Source organism: Mercurialis annua, linkage group LG8, assembly GCF_937616625.2.
Source record: "Mercurialis annua linkage group LG8, ddMerAnnu1.2, whole genome shotgun sequence".
Classification (NCBI taxonomy): domain Eukaryota; kingdom Viridiplantae; phylum Streptophyta; class Magnoliopsida; order Malpighiales; family Euphorbiaceae; genus Mercurialis; species Mercurialis annua.
Genome location: NC_065577.1, coordinates 31,361,183 through 31,383,998, shown reverse-complemented (window position 1 = coordinate 31,383,998; position 22,816 = coordinate 31,361,183). Strand labels below are relative to the sequence as shown.

The following is a 22,816-nucleotide window of genomic DNA, read 5'->3' as shown; positions in this document are numbered from 1 at the left end:
TTACTAAAGCATGTCACATTTAGAGAACACATAAACACTTATTCGATAAATCTCAGAACCTAATCAAAATAACACACCAAAGGTTATGCAAACCAAACCATGATTTCAAGGAAGCAAACCACCAAACACCAAACCAAAACACATCGAAAAAATCATCGGAACAAGCCGGAAAAACACGGGATATTACATAGTTTAGCTCTAGGGTTTACTATGTGTTAGTATAAAGTTATTAATGTATAAGTGATTTAGGTTAGCTTAAAACTAAGTTAGATAATTAGCAAGTTAAATTTGTATTAAATTAGGTATGCCATTAAAAAAATGGCTAAAGGGTTATTTTAGTCCCCTCGAAGTATTGAAAAGGACTTTCAGAGCCGCATGGATTTTGGTATGGTCAATTTATCCCGTCAAACTTGCAAAGTGGCCCATAAACTTCTAAGGTATTACAATTAATCCAATGTTTATTCTGACCCTTCAAAACTTGTATGTGCTATTTGCGGCTAATTACGCTTTAATCTTTTAAATCTGTCGCTGTGCACGGATTTAGTCCGCTTGAATTCAAACATGCGGGTCGCTAGCTCGTCACTCGGACGAGTTTCTCTGAAAATCATCATTGGATGCTTCAGTCCCTTATCACCTTTTACCTGTCTGGAAAATAGGTGTCTACACCATCATTAATCAAAATAAGTGATTTATAAGAAAGTAATAATTTACAATTATTCATAAGTGATCTTTTTATATTGTTAAAAATAATTAAAAATAAGTAAAAAGAATTGCTTTTAGAAATATTATGCCAATTTAATATTTAATTTGTTGGATATTAAAAAATTATTATAATTAATTATTATAATTTTTGATTTTTGTTTAATTTTAAACTAATTTATATTAAAAATAAATTAAGGGGATAAATTAAAATGAAGTCTCTTATAATAATAGTATGATATAATTGATAAAAATTTACAAGTTGAAGGGGTGAATTGATAAAAAAAAAAACTTAATTGTGGTGTTAATTGACCACATCATGCAAATTTAAGGAGTCAATTGAAATTTAAATAAATATAAGCATCAATTATTAAGATTAACATCACGCGCTGGATGAGATAAAATTAAAATATATAATTAACCATCGCTTACAAATTGAGAAAATAAATTACTACTCAGGTCCTTTTTTTTATCTGATCATGAGGTGTCCTGAACGGGTTTCAACTATGAAACGGCACTTTTAAACCTTCCACATTCAGACTAATCCCCACTCGAGTCAGGTAGGTCCCTTGCAGGAGGCAAAACTCTGGCCCCAAGCTTTAAAAGGTTGCATACATGAGTACGGTTCGAACCCGCGTCCTCGCTTAAGTTAGAAGAGCGCCTTACCAACTCATCTACATCCAAGTTCTTTTTGTTTCTTTAGTACTTCGGCTGGGAGTGAAGTTTGTAAAGAAACGGATAATGCATTACTCAATGAAAAGAAAGATGTAGATGAAGAGCTACTAGAGCGATCCATTTGGTGTGAACCAAACCAAATTAAAATTCCGTGTTTTATTTAACCGAACTGAATTTAAAAGAAAAAATTAAAAATTTCAACCAAATCAGACCAACTGGTTTGGTGAATTTTCTAAGTCTGGCTCCTTTAAAAATTTAATAATTTAACTAAACTATTTTTTACTTTTAAAAACCAAATTTATGATTAAATTTGATTATTCATATTGGTTTGATTTTCGAGCACCCTATTTATAATTTTTAGAAGTGGAAACAAAAGCATTATAACCTACAAGTAATCATCTCTCTTTACAGAACCCATCTTACAACAGAGTAATACAACATACAAGTAATACAAATACATGCCCCTTCCATGGGTTCTAACATTCACCTCTATACTACAAAATGATCTATTTCCGAAGCATCGACAAATCTGGCTAGCTGCATAACCTAACAAACTGATCTACTATCGATAAATGTTCGGTCTATTATTATCATCAATGAACGCTGATGTAGAAGAACCAACAGTTCTGCCCAGATTAGATGTTAGGAATGCTTCTCTACTGGGCATCCGCGGCATCAAATCAGGATACGAGGTATTGATCGGAAAATTGGGATAACTGTATCTACTTGAAGAAGGTAACCCCGTATCCAAGTAAGGGTCAAAATATGGTTTTGGTGAGGAAATTCTTGACCCACCTCCGACATATTGGCTGGCAACAAGCTGACTCTCCGTAGACAAATGTGGCCTGCTCTCCGAGTACGGACTTGAGACAAAATGATTATTGGCTGTTACTGGAACTAAGCTGTTAGAGTAATGATTTCCCAAACTGAAACGAGCACTTGAACTAAGTAAATCAGATCGAGTATTTCCTTCCACTGAAAAGTCAGTTGGCAACCTGAAAAGTCCAACACATCCAATAGGAACCTGAACCTTATCCCCTGGGATTGAAACAGGAAAACAAGGTTCAACAGATTTTCTAACAGATTCGGCAACTGGTGGCAATCTCTTGATTTTCTGTTGGAGTGATTGCCTTGCTTCTTTAAGCGCCTCAAGCACACTGCCCAAACCATCAGATGCTGTGTGTGGAACCAATGCATAAAGTTCATTATCGCTTCCAGAAGCAGTTTTCCCTTTGTTGGAACTACTATCTGCATTTGAAGGTAAGTCCGCAGCTTGGTTCCCGAGGGAATATTGCGAGCAAAGTGAAGCTGAATCATGGTGGGGAATCTGAAACGATGAATGAGAGTTTCTCCCAGGGCTCTCTTTATTTGGCTTTTCCTTGGACACGGGGAATGCAGAATCTTGAGTGGACAACTCAGAATCAGGCCTGCTAGCACTTTTTTGTTTCTCCAAGAATACTGCATCAACATGAGAGGATGGTGGAAAACCATTGGACTGGTTTTTGGATAAATCTTCGACTTCTGACGTCTTCTCTTGAGTTTGGAAGCCATTTGGCATAGCAGGGTCTCTAGCTGGTGCCCTGATCTCATATCTTTCCTCGGTAATATCTGAGTGGTTGCCGGGATCACAAGAATCGTGAATATCTGAGTGATTTCCGGGATCACAAGAATCCTGAATAGTTGTGACGAAGAGACATGAATATCAGCAGTCGGCACTCAACAGAACAAAGTAGAAACTATGTAATGCACAACTTCAAACCAGACAGTCTTGTGCTTCTTGACAACAAAAAATAGTACAAGCAGAATGTAGAATTAAGCACAGATCAATATCATAAAGAATATGATAATTATATCGCATTCATTCATATCAAGGTCATAGTTATTTAAAAAGGAACAAATATACTAGTGATGTCTTAAATGTTTTGGATATTGCATGCTTGAACTTTTATTTCTTTTACATTAGTGGTTTAACTATTTAATAGAGTATCAAATGAGCATTTTGAGTTATTTTCCGATCACCGGACTACTAACAAGGCCAAAAATAAATTTTAAATTACCAGGCAAGTGTATCATTTGCACACATTACCTTGTTTTTTTTTGCTAACATAATAGAAAATAAAATAACGTAGGGCTTATCTTTGTCTTTTTAGCACATCAATGATTAGAAAACATTAAACCACTAAGTCGATAAATTTTAAAAAGTTAAAATACTAGATTAAAAGAAACAAAAGTTCAGATTTTCAAATAGTAGATTCAGAGAAGTTCATAAGCACTGATGCAATTTTTTCAATTTAAAAATTTAAAGCTTGGCTATCAATAGTCTTAAGCAACATTATAAATAGGATTCACCTTATTCATGATGCGACGACATAGGAAGTATCCTATGCAACTTAATCCAAATTTAGGACAAATGCAACTAGCAAATAAGTTCCGCTAAAATAATGAAGACAAACTTGCTCTTCTTAATACTGTCCAAGCATGCACACATGCACAAAATCACAGACAAACAGGTATATAAAGTGACATTAAAGGCAACCTGTTTCAAGCATGAGTTTTTTTTCCTCCTGTATTTATCTAGTGACCAATATGAATGTAGAATTATACTCAGATCTTTAAATATATTTTGATAACTTACTTGCATCCTAAATAGCACGGAAACGGAAACGGACACGTGGAAAACCACATTTTTCTAAAATGAAGGACAAGAAACGTGGAGAAAACGTGTAAATAATAAAAATATAGGTTCATATTTATAATATTAGAAATTATAAAATGCTATATACATTAAATTTTTTGAATATATTTATGCCAATGAATAAAATAAATCAAACATAATTAAACCCAACAAAAATAAGAAAAGTTTTATTGTAGATAATGTGAACAATAAAAATTGTGGGTAATTGATTAAAAAGAATTATTTGTTGAGAATTTTTTAAGTTTTTATCTTACAGCTGTCTAATTTTTTTATTTAGAAATACTCCGAAAAATTTCCTTATGAGTTTCGGAGAGTTTCGAGTTTCCGAAACTGGACACACATCTTTGTCAAAGTTTCCGTGCTTCTTAGCTTGCAACTATCTGAAGAGCCTCACACTCTAGCACTTATAACTAGCATGTCATAGGGTCTGAGTTACAGCATCTCTCATTAATTTAGTTCTTGAATTAGTTCCAAAAGAAACACTTGAAGCCTTTTTAGGGTAATATGCCATAACAGAAAGCTTTTAATTTAGAACACTGAAAAAGAAAGACAGATTTATCATTTATCGCATAAATAAAGCTTTGTTATCTTAACCCAACAATGGGATATCTCAAATAGACTTCTAAGTAACAGTAAAGAGAATGAACAAAATATAGTTAACTTCCAACTTTGTCATCTCATATTTCTTCTCACGATTTAACATTTTTGCACTTTAAGAATAGTTAGCATCAGATCATAGCTCAAAGGTCCTTTCCTATTCTTATGAAATGCTCTCAACACGATCATGATGCATTTTGTTGCCAATAGTTTTCTCATGTTTGATTCCTTATCAGACTATTGGTGGTACCATTTTTACACCCTTGAACTTTCACAACACCTAGCCCGCTATCAATCACATCCATTTGGTCCTCCTATGATCCAGCTATCCTGCGGTGGCTATGGATCCACATGCATGCATTCCTCTTTCCTAACTTTTCAGGTTTGCAGCCCAGGCCTTAGATCAAGGTCTTCTAATGCTTACACAAACTAGTAGAGACTTTTTACATTTTCCTAAGCGCAGACGTATCACCTCTACCAAACGTTACCCATTTTCTAGAAACACAAGGCAGTGAAAAGGTTCCTTCATGAAAATTGTAACATTCAGAAAAACTGCCAAAACTCCCAATTTCCCAAACACGTCTATATACATATTGCAAGTCCTTGTAAAGTTTAATGCTCGGTTAATTAATAATCTCGTTTACAAAATAAATGGCGTCCGTCCAACTCGGGAACAATGTGCTGATTTAATAATTGACTAAGTTTATAAGATAACACGGTTAATAAATATCCTTTAAAGCCCACTTAATGTATAAGTTGAATCCTAATATGTCAGTATAACAATAATATATATTTATACATATACTAAGAACTTTTTGAGTTCATGTTGAGTAAAACTGTATCATCGACTTTTGATAATAAGAAAATCATATCATATGTTATGTAATTAGACTTGCTAGTTAAAATAAGGGTTTATGTCAAAAAAAATCACGAACTTTACACGTTTTCTCATTTTAATCACGTAGTTTAAATTTTCTCATTTTTATACACGAACTACCATTTTTTCTCAAATTCATACACAGTGCTGAGGTGGCACTCATTCATTGGTGTAAAGTGACATCCACCTCAGCAAATTACACCAATGGAACCGTGACACCTCATCACCGTGTATGAATTTGAGAAAAAGTGGTAGTTCGTGAATGAAAATGAGAAAATTGAAACTGCGTGATTAAAATGAGAAAACATGTAAAGTTCGTGAATTTTTATGACATTAACCCTTAAAATAAAACTGGATATTAATGAACTAAAAGTATATAATACTAAATCAGATAAAACATAAGAATTAAGCTCAATACTTTACAGTGTAGGAAAGAACATATCCTAACAACAAACATTATTCAACATAAATTGTAAGATTATAGTGAACAATATACAAAGTATATGAAAAATAAATGTTGACTAACTTTACCTAATTAAGAAGCTTGTGAACTTGTAAAAAATAGTGTATTTTAACATCTGGATTTTTTGATATCAAACTTACTTAATAATTTTTATTAGTCCAAACTCCAAAGTACATTAGTTTAGAGGTTTTACATTATATACACGAACATACAGTGAAATTTGTTTCTTCATTTATCAAATTAAGGAGCACCAGAATGACACACATTCCAAAATATCTCTACATATAAAAGACAAAAGCAGGCTCTAGATAAACTTTAATCTATCTAAGACTCATCTAGATAAGTTAGTTTCTAATTTTGGATCAGAAATCATATTTATATATTAAAATAAAATTTCCTTTTCATCTTTCTGAGAAAATAGAATTAAGTAAAGTGTCTAGATCACTACAATAGAGTGTCTTATGTGTTTGTGTATGCCCAAATTTCAGATTAGAGGACATGTGCTTTACAGTTTACAGCAATCGTGGAAAAGTAAAGAGTTCTGTGTAAGAAACCGGCTCAAAAGCACAACTCTGTCTGTGTTTGTTTGCTTGAAACAGGACTGAAGAAACTTGAGATTGTCAGGTAAGAGGCATGCATATATGCAACTCACATGATATTTAATGAAGATGCTGATTTTCACAAGCCATCAAACAAAGAAAATTCCTACAACTGCTAACAAGTCGGATAAAATCGGTGATCTTATAATATGGTATTGCCAAAATATGAGATGATGTCCTTCAAAAGAAGTTCCAACAAATGAGCATAAGCAGTTGATGGAGACAGCCTAAAGGAGAGCTTTCAAAGAAAGGATGGAGAGGAAATGCACATGAACTGTATGAAATTCTGAAGTCTGCTCTGATAAGCAAGGATTAGAACACTGCAACAGGAATCAATTTATTTCATAAATTTAACACTAAAGTATTGAAGGTAGCAGATACCATTCTTATATCAGAAAGAAATGCAAAGTCACAATTCTAAATAGAGGGCAAAAAAACTAAAATGCACAATACATCTCGAGAATTTCCTATAAGTCAGCCTTGCATAATGCACATGCACTCGATTTATTGTTTAAACTGAATTTCTGACAATTTGTAAAGATATATTCCATAATGGATCTGACACTCAATTAGTTAAACACCTTTTCTCTTCTAGCAACTAAGTAAAGACAAAACTTAAGTGCCGTGATAGGACCATTACTTTGTTCACAAGAAATTGTAACACGATATTTTAATATGTGCTTTCAAGCAAAGAATTGATAAATTATTAAGTTAAAAAAGTTTTATCAACCATACCGGTGTACTGCTGCTATTTTCTCTGAATTTCTCTTCCCATTCTCTTTGAGTGTTTTCCATTGCTTCATATTGGCCGATGAGTTGTGCCTGGTGCTCAAGAGTCTTCTCTATGTCTCTGTCTTCTCTATACACATTATAGTCAAGGCCAGTATTACATGCATTGTATTCAGCTCCTGCGCATTCTGAATGTGTATCCTCCAACATCATTTTGTCTTCTCCTGTTTTAGGCTCAAAATCTGAGCAATTTGGAAAATTTTCTGAAGTTGCAACAGCTTCATCTTCTAGAGAATCATGTTTTACAGGGTTGGCTTTGTATTCCTCTGCTACAGATCTGGAAATTAAAATTTAAGCATCTATGAAAGTGAAGTCTAGCCAAAGAAAATTTTGGCTCAGTTATTCATTTGTAGAAGTTGAGGCACCCCGGTTTAATTTTTCATCCATTCTTTTGTTTTGTGGGCCTGCTGGAAGAGGTGCATACTTTTCCAAAAAACAAAAAAGAATACTAGCCATTTAGGACAGTACCAAATATAAATTATGTAACTGTATGAGGTGTGTACTAATACGAAAATGGCACGTGAATTGGGAAGACGAATTCAAGTAAAAGATCTAGAGACTGATAAAATTATCCAGTTTATTGTCGAGACCAAACTACAGAAGCAGCATCATAGTAGATAACTACTTTCCTTAGCTTGACAATATATGGGGAAAATAATACAAGTGTCGTTTTATTGATTTAAGTCAAAAATAAAGAGGATGAGATAAGATGAACAAACCTAGATTCGTTGCGTCTTCTTTGGCGGCAAGACTTGCCCGGACGTTGTTTTGGGGAAGAATCAACAGATGCAAAACTACTCCGTCTACCTAATGATGGATCTTTGAATTTTTCAAGAGAACGTGAACTACCCTTGCGACCTTTCCAAGACAAGCTTCTACCATGTAGCAAAGAAGAATCACGATCGGAGCCTGAAAATTCTTCCGACTCATTGTTTTTTACTTTTGAATTAACAGAATTTTCTTCTTCTTTCGATGACCTATAACCCACTTTAGATTCACAAGGGGTATCCTGATCAGAACTTGAATCAACTGTCTCAGAAAAATCACTAACCCCATTATCCTCCAGAATAGCAAGAACATCTGCTGTTGCCTTCTCCGCCTTCATTCTTTGACGAGATACAATTCTTAGATGTTCCTCGAGCTCTGCTACCTATTAAGATATAAACCAACTTTAAAGCAGTACTAGAGAGGAAGGGCAAAGAGGGGGAGAGAAAGACTAGTGTGTAGACATATAGATAACTCTCCTTGTCAAAAAATAAATAAACCATAGTACGAAATGGAACGCACCCTCTTTGCTAGTTCATCAGCTCTTTGTCTCCAAGTTCTTGATGCAGACCTTTCAGACAGCAGCCTTGCCCTGAGGAATTCTATAGTCATTGCAGTGGAATCCTCCATGCCAGAACTAGAACTGAAAAATGGTGAACAAATATGAGAAAATATCAAATTAGTTTACTGCCAATAGCATTAAATTTGAACTAAACCTCTACCCTCTTGATTCTTTTTGTGTAATCTACAACATACATACATCAAGATTCTATTTATTTCAACAAAATAGATGTTTTAACTTTTAAAAAGAACGTCGTAAACTCCAGAAACGAGATACTATTCTCTTATTATCCTAGTAAAGGGAATACATTCATCCATGTATCACAGGAAGTGCATGCAATCCCTAAAGTACTGAATCACAGTTTGTTTGTTCGACAATAATCCATTCTAAACAATGATTTTGAAGAGTAAGTTATGAATTATATAAATACCTTAAATTCTCAGCTTAATTGGCAACAGAGCACAACATAAAAGGCAAAATGTAAATTTGAGTCAATGTACTCTCAAAATTATAAGACCAACTAAGCTAACTAGCAGAATAAAGCTCAATTCTTAGACAATCTATAATTCAAAGCTAACTTCTTTATGTTCTTATGCACTTTTCTTGGCAATCAAATCATACTTAGGCATCTAAATCTCACCATATATTCTTGTCAGGAACTTTATACCAAAATTCTCATTTCTTTAATTTTTCCAGGACAAATTATTCACTAACTTGATACTATTTCTACTATCAAAATTATTAATTTAAAAAGTACCAATAGAATCTCATTCCAAAACAACAAAAATAAGTTCACAAGCAAACAATATTGACCCATAACCAAGAACTACAAAGAAAATTAAAACCAAATAGAAAAACAATACCCAGATGGATTTTTACCTCTGATTTTGCTTCTCCTGATCAGAATTATTCATACTTTTGGATAATAAAAACTACCCACAAAGCTCCCAATCAAAAAGCTAACAGCTTTACAAAAAAAAAGAAAAAAAAAATAGAACCAAGCAGTGTGTTAAAGAGTTAAAGAAACCCCAGAAATGGAGTGTGATTTACACAAAACATGAAGAAATAAAGAAAAGAAAATGGTGGGGTCAGCTTGGGTGAGATAGAGAGAGAAGTGGCTAATTAGCATGGAATTTCATAAAGAGTGAGTTTTTTTTTTAATTGCTTTTAGTAAAACTTAAGAGAGTTTTTTTTTGAGTCTTTGGGAATGAGCAAAGGAAGGTTCTTTATTGAGACCATTTACTTTTGAACAAAACCAAAGAGATGGGACCATTGTGTCATCAATGGCTTCCTCTACTACATCCTCGTCTGATGTTGTTTTCTTCAACTCTTTCAATTACCATTTGCTCCTTTTTCTTTAAGTATATTACTACTTTTTTCAGAATTTTAAAAGTTACACGTATTTTACAAGTTTAATTGTGTCAAAAATCTATAACTATTTGAACAAGTCGCTGAACATTTATTAAATCTTTTAAAATGGATTTAATTATGCATACCTGGCAACTGGGTTAATTTTTAATTTTTTTTTTGAAAAAAAGATGTTTCGACCGGATGCAGCATAATTCAGATAAATTATAATTTTATAAATACTCAAAAAGTTCAAACGTTTAGCGAAAATTTTCATTCTGTCCAAACTTTTAATATGTCTAATAGCTAATATCGTATTATATTGTTTTAAAATATCCCAAATCGAAAAGGAATGTGTTGATGCTTATGTGTTATTGACGTGGACTGCATCTATTTGCCTGTATAAAAAATATAAAGCAAAAAATGCAAATAATAACCGAAAAGACCAAACATTTAGCGAAAGTCTCCATCATTTCCAAACGTTTAGCGAAAGTCTCCATTATTTTCAATTCTTAAGATGTTTTTCATACATGAAAAATATATGGAAGTCCACGTCAGCAACACACCAGCATCGGCATACTTCTTTTTGGGTTAAGACATTTTAGAAACGATATAATATGATTTTTAACATTATCGAGATGTTTTTAAGAATCGGCCTTTTGGGGGATTTTTTGTCGAAATATAAAATTTTATTTAATGAAATAAACCGACTATAATAGTCTTAGATTTAGTTATTATATTTGTACTAGATATTACACCAAACCTTCTAAAGGCTTTTGAACTACTAAGAGCTGAAAATTACTAGATTAAAGAAACTCTCAGATTATCCAGCAATAAAGCAATCACTCATGAAAAACTTTGGTGGATAGAAGCTTTAAGAAATAACTAATTTTGTTGTGTCTTATCCATACCATCAACATCTATTAACAAAGCAATTTTTTGTCGTTTAACAAAATGAAACGAAGATGGAAGTAGTTTTGTCCAAGATAAAACGAAGATAGAAGCGGTTATTGACAGTTTTTTTCAAGATGAAATGATTTTGTCCATGGGAGATGGAAGCGTTTTTGGTCCAAGATGAAATGAAGATGGAAGCGGTTATTGACTAGAGGCGGATCCAAGGGGTCGATGAGGATCAGCCGACCCTCCTCGCCAGAAAAATTAACAAATACAAGTGTGAGTGGAGCGGGGTTTGGCAAGTATTGCATGGGATTGGCAGGCGGAGCTATCATTTGTAATCTTTCTTGCAACCAGATTTGCAGGAGAAGAGGACTTCCAGAAAGTCTTTTAGTAGTTCGAAAATTGTCTAGGCCGGCTAGTGGCTCGCCTAATATCACCGGAAGAGGAATAGTCCCTTCTTCCACTTGTTCCATTATGCGTGCAATCATGGTATTAGCGTGCCCCTTGACCGAGCAGAGCAAGTATTATGCGTAGAGACAAGCTGGTTATCCTAACCCAACTATTGCTTGTCATGTCCATTTCTTCAGCTACAACCTTAGTAGAAGGAAGGTGAAGGTGGTCCCCTTCTCTTAATTTTGCCATCTTATCAAGTGGAAGTGAGAACTAAGGTACGAGTCCTCTTACTGTTGGGTAACCTGTGATGGGTAAAGCGATATCTCAGGTAACGTCCCCATTTTCCCCAAGGATTGCCTCAAATTCTTCGAGAAGTGGGCAAATTTCGACATTGTGGAATCTGAACACACGAGTCTTCGAGTCCCAAAAATTAGCAGGAGTATGGAGAAATTCTTGATCCGCTTTAAGGTGAAACATGGACCTGAGATTCTCCAGGCGGCATTTACTCAGTTTTATCCATTCTATTGCACGCCGGTTTTTCAGGAATGGTAGCATATGTCTTCTCCCTTCTTCCATCTCGATGTCTCCATTTCTTGTTTCTGCATGGCGTTGCCCTTCACTTAGGATACTTGGGAGCCAATTTTGATTGTTGGTGGTCTGTTCCATGATCCCATCCTCGGGTTGGACAAGTGCTATTTGGCGTCTTTGTCGGTTTTCAGTGATGACATTTGCCCTCTATCCTGGTTCGTTCATTCGGATGGTCCCTGGATGATTGTATGAGGTCATACAGGTCATGATCCATTGCTTCATTTCATCTGTCTGCTTTTTGACTGAGTCCATAACCTCATTCCTTAGTTGGTCCAGACTGGCTTCACTTGGTCCTGACATATTGCTGTATAGATTGATTTGGTGAGTCTTTCTGATTGTCTTTACTAGAGAACAGTAGAGCGAGTTCTTTTAGTGGCTGCATCCACAAGGGGTTAGTATATGATGTGTGGCATTCTGGATGTATGAGATGCGTGATATGTAAATGCATGATATGCAGGGGTTAGCACGTAGCAAGTAGGAAGTTTAGCACATATAATAGTTGATATCACGGAGACAAATTGTTCCTTCCAACCTTATTTCTCCCACACATGTGTTCCGGGCGAGGTTTGATTCCTAGGATTTTTGGTTTGGACCCTCGCATCACAATGCAAGAGTCAGCGTATATCTACAAACTCTCTTTAGCAGTTTTAAACAGACAAGCGGCAATAGTCGATGTAAGAGTCTGTTTGTCCCTTCTAAAAGTGTGCAAACATAGAATGAACATGAAAGTCTGTTTTGAAATCTAGAATAAATTAGCCTTTCGGCTGGTCAAGTGCATGGATAGATACTTGACTGGACTGTTATTGGAGTTTGTAATCAAGTGAAGAGGTTTTACTTGATCGAGTTTTCGTATTTTTATGTCTGGCCTTATAGAATGTTTTGGAAAATCTGGTTTTGAAAACTGGGAAATTTGTTAGGCCGGACCTAAGACTGGGATTGAAATGGTGATTTTGAAATTTGGACTTAGAATCCTTACATCGACGTACTGTCTCAAATACAATCGTTATTTTTGGTGCTTTCCTAGAGGGTAGTGTGTAAGCTGAATACATGTGGAATGAGTCATTGGATTTTTGTAGTAACCGGTTAAGACTCCCATAGACTGATATATTTTTTACGGGTCTCCTCAATCACGAGTGCAAGTGACTGAGGTTTTGGGCTGTGAGTGATACTACTCTGCATAAATATGTTCTAGACGTTGGAGTGCAGCGCCATCACGTGAGAGCTGCTATGAGTATAGGGGCTGGAAAGGGACTCCTAGAGAGCATGTCAGAAGAGAAATTATAATGCAATGCAACAGGTGCAAATATATCTGGCAAATAAATTTGGTGATTGATAAGGCACAAGCCGTGTGGTTTAGGTCCATGACAATCGTTTTTGAAAATAATTATGAAAACATTTGTTGTTTTATGTTTTTAAAAACAGTTATTTTTAATCCCCAGTGGAGTCGCCACTGTGATCGGAGGGGGCCACTCTCACAAGGCTTATGGATGACTTCTTGATCTGAAAATGGATTTTGAAAATGGAGTCGCCACCTAGTTCAACTAGAAAATGCCTTTTAATAGACTAACCTTACTCGCTTATGGGTAAGATTACCATACATCATACCAAAAGACCGGGTTCGTGGACCTCTCCGTGACTCGTGTGCTTGGCTTATCGGTTATCAGTATTATTTTCCAGACATATTTGCATTAATCTCATCTCAACAATATATGCAGTTCATAGTATATAAAGCTAGTAAATAAAAAGGTTTGACCCACATATGACTCGATCTGGACTGGCATTTGAGGCAAGTAGCAGGTACTCCTAAACATTCATCTAACCTTAGAGGTTTCTAACAAGTAGCTAAGTCTGGCTGGTCTGGATACTTTACATGCACAAAGCCTAAATCCGGATGTAAAAGTTTGATTTATTGATTTTATTAGTGAGTCTTGAAATTCCTATACAACCGTCACTACATTTTCATGGCAGTTCTACGATGTATAAATGATGGGCTAAAATTGCATTAATTGGCTAATTTATGTGATTAGTCTTATAACCGGTTAATTGATATGCTTTTGGAAAGCGGTAAACATTACTGGCATTGCCTAAGTGCAGTTGCTATACATACAAGGTTATAAATACTTTTTAAGCTCGTTGACTTTGAGTTCCTGGCACTCGCGCGGGTTTTGACCATCTGTCTGGTTGGAACCGGCTGTTGGTCAGATCACGAGAGTTGTGCCTCTCGTTGATCTGGTTCTACTGGTTTAAATTGCGATTGATTCCAAGTTCTGGTGAACCTGGAATCAGCTCTGGAAGTTGCAGGTTTGATGGGCCCGGTTTATACTTTATGTTACATCGATGGAATTCTGGGTCTATTTTGCATCACTTTTGGCCCGTTACAGTGCGGATAATTAAAGTACATAAAAATTCCTATTTCTGGGTCAAAACTGAGCCTAATTCCGAGCCCGAATGAGCCCGGAAACACGTCTGGAAGTTTGGATCGAGTCTGGAAGGATCTGGGTAGCAGGTTTTTAAAAGGCAGGGACGAGGAACTGGGCGCCGGTGTGACTGCTGGCCCGGACATTAGACAACTGGCGATGCCGCCGGTTGCGGTTGGCGGCGGCGCCACTGGTAGTGGCAGCGGCGGTTCTGGACAGCAGGTCAACAACTCGTTTTTCAACAGTTTTCGGTTCATTTTCAGCTCGGTTCTCACCCGTTTCGGCTCCGCTTTTCGTGTAAAAATAGTCATAATGCATAAAATTGAACATAAAATTCAAAAACAACAGTCAGGAAGTGTTTTAAGGTGATTTGAACATCAAAAATATAAAATTACAACAACTTTATATTTGTATTTTTCATGGCAAAAGAGCTAAAACACCTAGAAACATGCATTCTAGAGGTTTTAATTAATTGGGTTTCTGGATTTAAGGATAACAACAGTTAATTACAGCTAATTAACATGCCTATCAACAATTTCATGGAAATTTGATAATTTAATTATTGAACCTAACATGACAATTTTATGGCTAAAATTGGCAAATAAGCTAACATACACCCTAAATCACATAAATATAACAAATATAATGATGATTATCGCATATATTCATGGAAAATCAAAGGGATAATAAAAGGGTCCTCATAATTATCGGTCTGAGTCCTTGGCTTGTTTGCTGGCGAAGTGGATGCGGAATCCAGCTTCGAATATGGTGCTTGCGCTGCGTTTTTGGAGAATTAACACGTGTTTCAGTGTTTTAAGATTGAAAATTGGTGTGATTTTGTGTGTGTGTGTGTTGAAAAATTCGGCTATGGTTAGTGTATGGGGGATCAAATTTTTTGTCTAATTTTCTAGGATTTGTGTGCCACCTTTAACTAGTCTGACTTAAGTTTGAATTTATAGTAGTGTAATTAGGGTTAGGGTTTGTGTAAGTCTATTTACAGTCTTGTCAGAATTTGGATTAGGTTTAAAGAAGTTTTAAGTGATATGCTTGCAGGATTATAACTAAAATTTTAGAATTTAACTATTTACTGTAGGATTATGACTATTAAATTCGGATTTTGACTTGCTGGCTAATTAAAAATGTATTAAAAGTCTATTTTTTGTGTCTAAAAGTGTCAAAAAGGCTACTAAGACCCTATGGGTCTGGTTATGGTCAATTTTAGTCCGTAAAACTTACAAATTACCCATAAATTTTTAAGACATTGCAATTAGTCCAAGTTCTGGACTTAGACTACAAGCTCTTTGGATTTTTATAGGCTATTTATGGCTAATTTCGTTTTAATCCTCCAAACTTGCAGCTGTGCACAGATTACGCTTGCTTGGATTTTTGCAAGCAAATTTGTAGCTCGTCACCCGGACAGATTTTTTTGGAAATCACCGTTGGACGCTTCAGTCCCTTATCACTTTTTACCTGTTCGGAAAATAGGTGTCTACAATGCTCATCGAGTAGCCCGTTCCAATTCACATCCATAATTCCGAAAAATAGTTTAAAATCTGAGTATACAATATATATACAAAATATACAGTTTACTTAATAAAGTCGTAAATAGCAACATAAACTCACTACTTGTGAAAATCCCCGTAAAGCCTAACAAGCACCTGGACCTGGTTCAACTCAGAAGCATGTGTAGTCGATAGGTCTAAGAAATAAAACATAAGTTAAAATCAATCTCAACTCTCTAAAAAGTACTAGACACCACTTAGGACTAACACAACACACAAAAAAAGCTAACACAAAAGCCTAAAATAGAGTAAATCCACGTATTTCTTTCGCTACATTGAATATTCGTACGTACAATACGTTATTTCAATTCTAAGACAATACTCAAACAATAGCCAAAGTCATACAACAAATTAAGCCCTATTGAGTTGCACTTGAAAACATAATCCGAAAACCTTTTCAAATAACTTGATAAAAGAAGTCAAAATTCTAAAATTGTGACTTAGCCGAGTCAATCAAGACTTCCAAAATTATCTCACGTGTCGAGCGACCCAAGTCTAACCCAATCCAACATAACCAAACTGTAAACCAATGTTTAAAATCCAGAAACCATTTAATAAATCAAAACCAGGTTTGAAAAGTAAGGAACTTAATATCGCTTAACTAACCAACAATTAATCAACACACATACAAGGTGTTTGATAAAATCCACAATGAACCAACATCCTTGAAATGACAATACAAGCCACAAAATGTCTTAACAAACAAATAAAAAATAAATGCTTCCATCATGCCCAAGCTGTGCCAAAATCAATCTAAATATCTATCCAATACTTAAAAATAGAGCATGGTATAACACAACATTTCTTAACTTAGTTTGGACATAATCTCACATGAAATGAATACCGAACCCAAGTGTAACATTGTCATTCAGAGCATTATACAAACAACCCTAAACATCTAGATTAAGCCAAAACAATTTATAAATACAATCAACGTACAAACTCGCACAAAATCACCAAATCTTGGATTTGCACCGACCATAGTTAAGCCATTAAGTATGAATCACAACAACATACAAACAGTCCAATAAACATGCTTGGACAAATCTAACAACCCAACAATTTGCAATACCAAAGAATCCATAATTTCAAACCACACATGAACTAACAATTTGGATAGCTCAATTCGGATCTAAAACCCAACCAAAAGCATATTAATCAAACGATACAAGGTATAGAAAAATAACACATCAATAGGCATATAACATAACCTTCATGATAACGTACGATCATAGGGGTGAAGCAAACTCGACAAGATTAGAGGATACTAAGTCTAGCAAATAAAGCTCCTGGCTATGCCAAATAGATTACTGAGATACCATTGGACGAGATACAAACACATCTATCTTATAAAGATCCATGATGACCGAGATACAAATATCGAGTTACGAATTACCCATACCTAGCATCACCGCTATGACAACATGACTTACTCTTCGGCGTTTGCACCTAGAATCCGAGATACAAAAATTGAGGTACAATACGGGACCTAATTAATAGGGGAAATGGGACCACCAAACATAGTCAATATAAGTCACATTATGGAAAAACCCTAAGGTACTTAAATTTCTATTCACTCAATATTACTTCTTTCTTTTCTCTCTTATTTCCACAACCAAAAAAGCTGATTTGAGCGTTGGAGCGAACCTCCGGAGATCTCCTCCGGCGTTCTTTTTAACCTCGTTTTCTGGTGTACGCGGGTACCCCGGAGCACGTATCCATTTTGTGATTCATCAATAACAAAACTAAATTGAAAGTTTAAATATCATACTAACTTTAAATAAAAATTTAAGGACCTTTTATGCCCTTTTTGTATTTAATTATCTTTTTTGTTTATTTCTTCCACTAACCCACCGATGCATCAAAAATCATCACCACGACCTCTATTGCATGTGGCCTGCCGTCATCCTAACTTCGTATGTTGATGCTCATTCTCTCCGGTACGTTGTTTAGCTATTGCATCATTCGAGGGTTTTCTTTGTCTGTTTGTTTCTACTGCTTCCGTCTCTTATCTACCGCTTATCATCCGTTTCTACTGTTGTCAACTGATGTAGAGGTTGAAGGAGGTATAACAAAAGAAGGCGACGACGACCGTTGAAGAAGACGTTGACTAGAGCAGCGGAGATGGCTGGTGTGCAACCGACAGCCGTTAAAGAACAATACGTTTTTACATTTAATTTTGGTTAATTAGTGATAATAAGGTTAGTTAAGGATAATCAAAGTTTTAATAAATTAGGGTTAATTAGGATTAAATTAGGATTTTAATTAAAGTTAATTAGGTTAAATTAACTATAACATTCTTTTTTTTTGTTAGAGGGGTGTTTTTGAAACAGTTTACCTAGCCTGTTTGGTTTTTCTAGAATTGCCTTTTTTGATACTTCGTGCCGACTTCACGGGGTGAATTGATCCTTTTTTCCATAATGAGAGACATAAACTAATATATCTTGCATCATAGTTTGCATTTTAGTGTTTTTTGATCATCTGGTGGAAACAATTTCAAATTCTCCCCGTTATGTCTCCCGTCTCCAAAACACTGACTAAAAACATAACAACAACATTTTTGAAAGAAATCAAATCACTTGATTTTTATAATAACTCAATTGTATATAAATAATTCCAAAAAAGACATAAAAAAAACCTAATTAAGCATCGTAAGAAAAGCCGATGAAGCAACAAGAGACAAATGCTAAAATCAGTTTTACAGGCAATAAATTTATTGATAACACAACTGAGACAAAAAGAAAATAAACAACAACAAACATTGGTCGCAGTTAGGATTTTATAATTGGACTGTAAATCTTATCATAAAAAAGGAGGTAAATGACATAGTATGAATTTGAACGGAGGATAATTACTATCTTATAAGTGATTAGAAAATGGTGACTTTTGATAGTTTGTATGAAATAAGTTCGAGTTTAAAAGGAGATGACAATGGCGTATTTTTGCAAAACAAACAATTTTTTTTAAAAAAAAACACACTGGCAATGAAAAAGGACATGAGAATATATTTTTGTGGAAGATTGAGAAAAGCGTAATCTGTGTAATTTCCTCATTCTGTTATGTTATCTTTGAAAAAACAAAGCCCATCGAGTAATGCTACTTAACCCATTGAACTTGTTATTACTACATGGGCCGAATTTGGATAACTTCATAAGTTGGAATATCCAAGGGCTTCTTACCCAAACAACCAACTTACCCTAAACAAATACTTTTATACGGACTAAATTTTCCTATATGAAAACTACCTTTCACGCGTTAAATAATAACTTTTATACGTTTTCTATATAAACTGCCCTAACTGCACAAAAACTCACAAAATCGTTATTTTCTCTCTCCTCAATCAATTCACTCTTCCTCTCAGCTCAAATTCTCTCTCAATTTCACGATCACCGGCTCCTATTTTCTCTCAATTTCACGATCACCAGCTCCCATTCTCTCTCAATTTCACGATCACCGGCTCCCGTTCTCTCTCAAATTAACGATCATCGGCTCTTCTTTTCCTTCAGCTCCCGTTCTCTCTCTCCATTCACAAACTCTAAACTTCAATATCAACAGTTCTTCTTTTCCTTCAGCTCAAGTTACAAGTTTCTTGCTGTATACAACAGATCTGAGATTTCAGATTCAAATATACAAGAAATCTTCACCTGAAATATAACAGTTAAGATATTACAAATTCATATTTGCTATGTTGTTGATGAGTTTAATTTTAATATAATTTTTAATGTTAGTTATATAATCAACAGTAACTATCATGCTATTTTCTGTTCTAATTTTTAATGTTAAATTGTTGATTTCAATACAGGAATGGACAACATTGCAACTTTTGTTCAGTATAATGGTTTTTGGAATGATAAGCTTCAGTATACAGATTTTGCAGTTAAAGGACTTATAATTCCAAGAGAATGTAATATCTCTAATCTTCAACAATTATTGGCAAGACAGCTGGAAATAGATTTAGAAGAAACATATGTGCAAATCAAATATCAGGTACCAAAGAATTAATAATAGTTTAAATACTCACTCATAAATATTTATGTTGATTTGTTGTTACTTTCTTGTTGATATTGTGTTGATTAGTATAGTTTTTCTACATAATACATTTATTTTGTTTCCTTATGTTGGTTTTTTGTTGATTTGTTGTTATTTTCTTGTTGATATTGCGTTGATTAGTATACTTTTTCTACATAATACATTTATTCTGTTTTCTTATGTTGGTTTTTGTTGATTTATTGTTGATTTATTGTTGATCGTTTGTTGACATTATGTTGATATGTGTTTGAACTGTTCTTCAATTTCATTGTATACAGGTTAAAGAAAATTATCCACCAATTATAATTCAAGATAATGATTCTTTGGATTTCTACTTTCAGATGAGAAGCAAAACAACAGATCCAACTCAATTTCCAATTTGCATAGAAACTCACAAAAAAATAAGAGATATATCATTCTATGTATCATCATCCAGATCAATCCAGCAAAATGTTGACAGAAATGCAGAAATTTGTGACCAGCAAGAATACTCAGTAAATGCCCTTAATTCAACAAATGTTGATAATTCCAATTCAGTTTCAAATATGTTTCAGTACGCGATAGATATGGGAAATCAGTTAGATGAGGATCAAGAAGTACAAAGTCAGTATGTAGAAAGCATGTTGATTAATGAAATAAAGCCAACAGAAATTGAAGAAGGTCAAAAATACAAAGACAAGCACACACTCAAGACTATATTAAGCATCTATGCCATCAACAATCATTTTCAGTTCAGATCTTACAAGTCGTGCAAAATTGAGTATATTGCAATATGCAATGAGCACGGCTGCGACTGGAGACTAAGGGCGTCGAGAAACAAAAAGTCAACTGCGTTCGTTGTTCGAAAATTCAACAATGTACACAGTTGTAAAGTTGGGGAAAGGATGGCTAATAAAAGGCAAGCAACATCAAATTTGATTGGACACTTCATAAAGAATAAGTATTCCAACGTCAAAACTGTTTACACGCCTGCCGATATTATTCGAGACATGAAGAATGAATATGGAGTTGACTTAGCTTACCAAACAGCGTGGAGGTCAAAAGAAAAAGGATTGGAGCTTACGAGGGGACATCCGGCAGAATCATACCAATTGTTGCCTTCCTATCTCCACGCGCTCAAAACGACAAATCCAGGTTCTGTTGCTGAACTCGAAACAATTGAAAAAAGATTTCTGTATGTTTTCATATCATTAAATGCTTCAATTAAAGGTTGGGGTTTCTGCAAGCCTGTAATGGTAGTGGACGGTACGTTCCTAAAAGTAGCGTATGGAGGAACTCTTCTAACGGCAGCAACACAAGATGCAGCCAACAAGATTTTTCCTCTTGCATTTTGTGTCGTAGATTCTGAAAATGATGATTCATGGGAATGGTTTTTTAAGAAAATTAGAGAAACATTCGGCATGAGAGAGGGCATGTGCATAATTTCCGATAGACATAAGAGTATTGAAAATGCAATCGAAAAAATTTACCCGGAAGCAAATCATGGCATCTGTACTTACCATCTCTTCAACAATGTCAAGGCAAGATATAAAAGAGCAAAAGGTGAAATAAGAGAACACTTTTTTGGGGCAGCAAAAGCATACACACTTGAGCAGTTCAACAAGCACATGGAAGAACTTGACAAATATGACCCAAAGATAAGAGAGTACCTCACTGATATTGGTTTTAAAAAATGGACGACACTCCATTCCTCAAGTAATAGGTATTCAACAATGACTTCCAACATTGCCGAGTCTTTAAATGCAACAAACATAGCTGCAAGAGAACTGCCCATAACGACAATGCTCGAGTTTTTACGTTCCCTTGTGCAAAAATGGTCTCATGCAAACAGAAATTGTGCAAGATCATTAAAGACAGATATGACAAGGGTTGCTGAAGAAATATTGAATGAAAACTACATTCGATCTCTGCATCTGACGGTAAAAACTTTTTTATGTAACTGATTTTGGTTGTTGATATGTTGTTGCCATGGTGTTGACATTATGATATTTGTTGATATTATTTTATTTGAATTGAGAGAAAATTAAATTCTTTAATGGCATTACTCAAACATTATTGGTATATGGTTGACATGTTGTTGATATTGTGTTGATGAGCAAAAGGGAACATAAATTTCTTAAATGATATTACACAAACATTGTTGATATATGATTTACATGTTGTTGATATTATTGTATTTGAATTGAGTGAAAATTAAATTCTTAAATGGCATTACTCAAACATTATTGGTATATGGTTGACATGCTGTTGATATTGTGTTGATGAGAAAACGGGAACATAAGTAACTTAAATAACATTACACAAACATTGTTGATATATGGTTTACATGTTGTTGATGTGGTTGGGTAAAAATTTATTTCCTAATTTAATTTTATATTATCAGGTCACACCTGCAGCTGACAATTTATACACTGTCACAAAAACAAAAACTCCCTTCTCAGTGGATTTGGAAAGAGGAACATGCTGTTGCAGAAGATTTCAAACAGATAAAATACCTTGTGCACATGCAATTGCTGTGATTAGGAAATACAACAAAGATCCCTTGTTATATTGTTCTAAGTACTACATGAAGGAGACATACATCAACACATATGGCAGCACTGTCTATCCAATGACAAATAAGTCAACATGGAATACACCTCAAGAAGTTAATGATGTAATCGTGTTGCCTCCTGAATCAAGAACAAAGTCTGGCAGACCGAAGAAGAAACGCATATTGGCGGGAAATGAAAAAAGGTTAAAAAACAAATGCGCGGTTTGCAAGAAGGTGGGACACAATAAAAAAACATGCAAAAGATGATTGAGATTAAAAATAAATAGTTTTATTTGTATCAAGTAAAAGTACTGTCATTGAATTTCATA

At 34.7% G+C, this 22,816-nt stretch overlaps 2 protein-coding genes across 2 annotated transcripts; one reads left to right on the top strand and one right to left on the bottom strand.

Moving 5' to 3' along the window:
- Positions 1-1,752: 1,752 nt before the first annotated feature.
- Positions 1,753-9,932, bottom strand: LOC126660727 (uncharacterized). Its single transcript, XM_050354378.2, has 5 exons — positions 9,601-9,932; positions 8,682-8,802; positions 8,114-8,544; positions 7,341-7,671; positions 1,753-3,046 (listed from the first exon to the last, which is right to left on the bottom strand). Exons 1-5 carry the CDS (start codon positions 9,633-9,635, stop codon positions 1,937-1,939), a joined length of 2,028 nt encoding a protein of 675 aa, XP_050210335.1. The 5' UTR covers positions 9,636-9,932; the 3' UTR covers positions 1,753-1,936.
- A 4,590-nt stretch (positions 9,933-14,522) lies between these two features.
- LOC126661885 (uncharacterized) lies at positions 14,523-22,754 on the top strand. The gene is made up of 5 exons (XM_056104159.1): positions 14,523-14,728; positions 17,879-17,991; positions 19,728-19,912; positions 20,233-21,873; positions 22,338-22,754. Exons 1-5 carry the CDS (start codon positions 14,523-14,525, stop codon positions 22,752-22,754), a joined length of 2,562 nt encoding a protein of 853 aa, XP_055960134.1.
- The last annotated feature ends 62 nt before the right edge of the window (positions 22,755-22,816 follow it).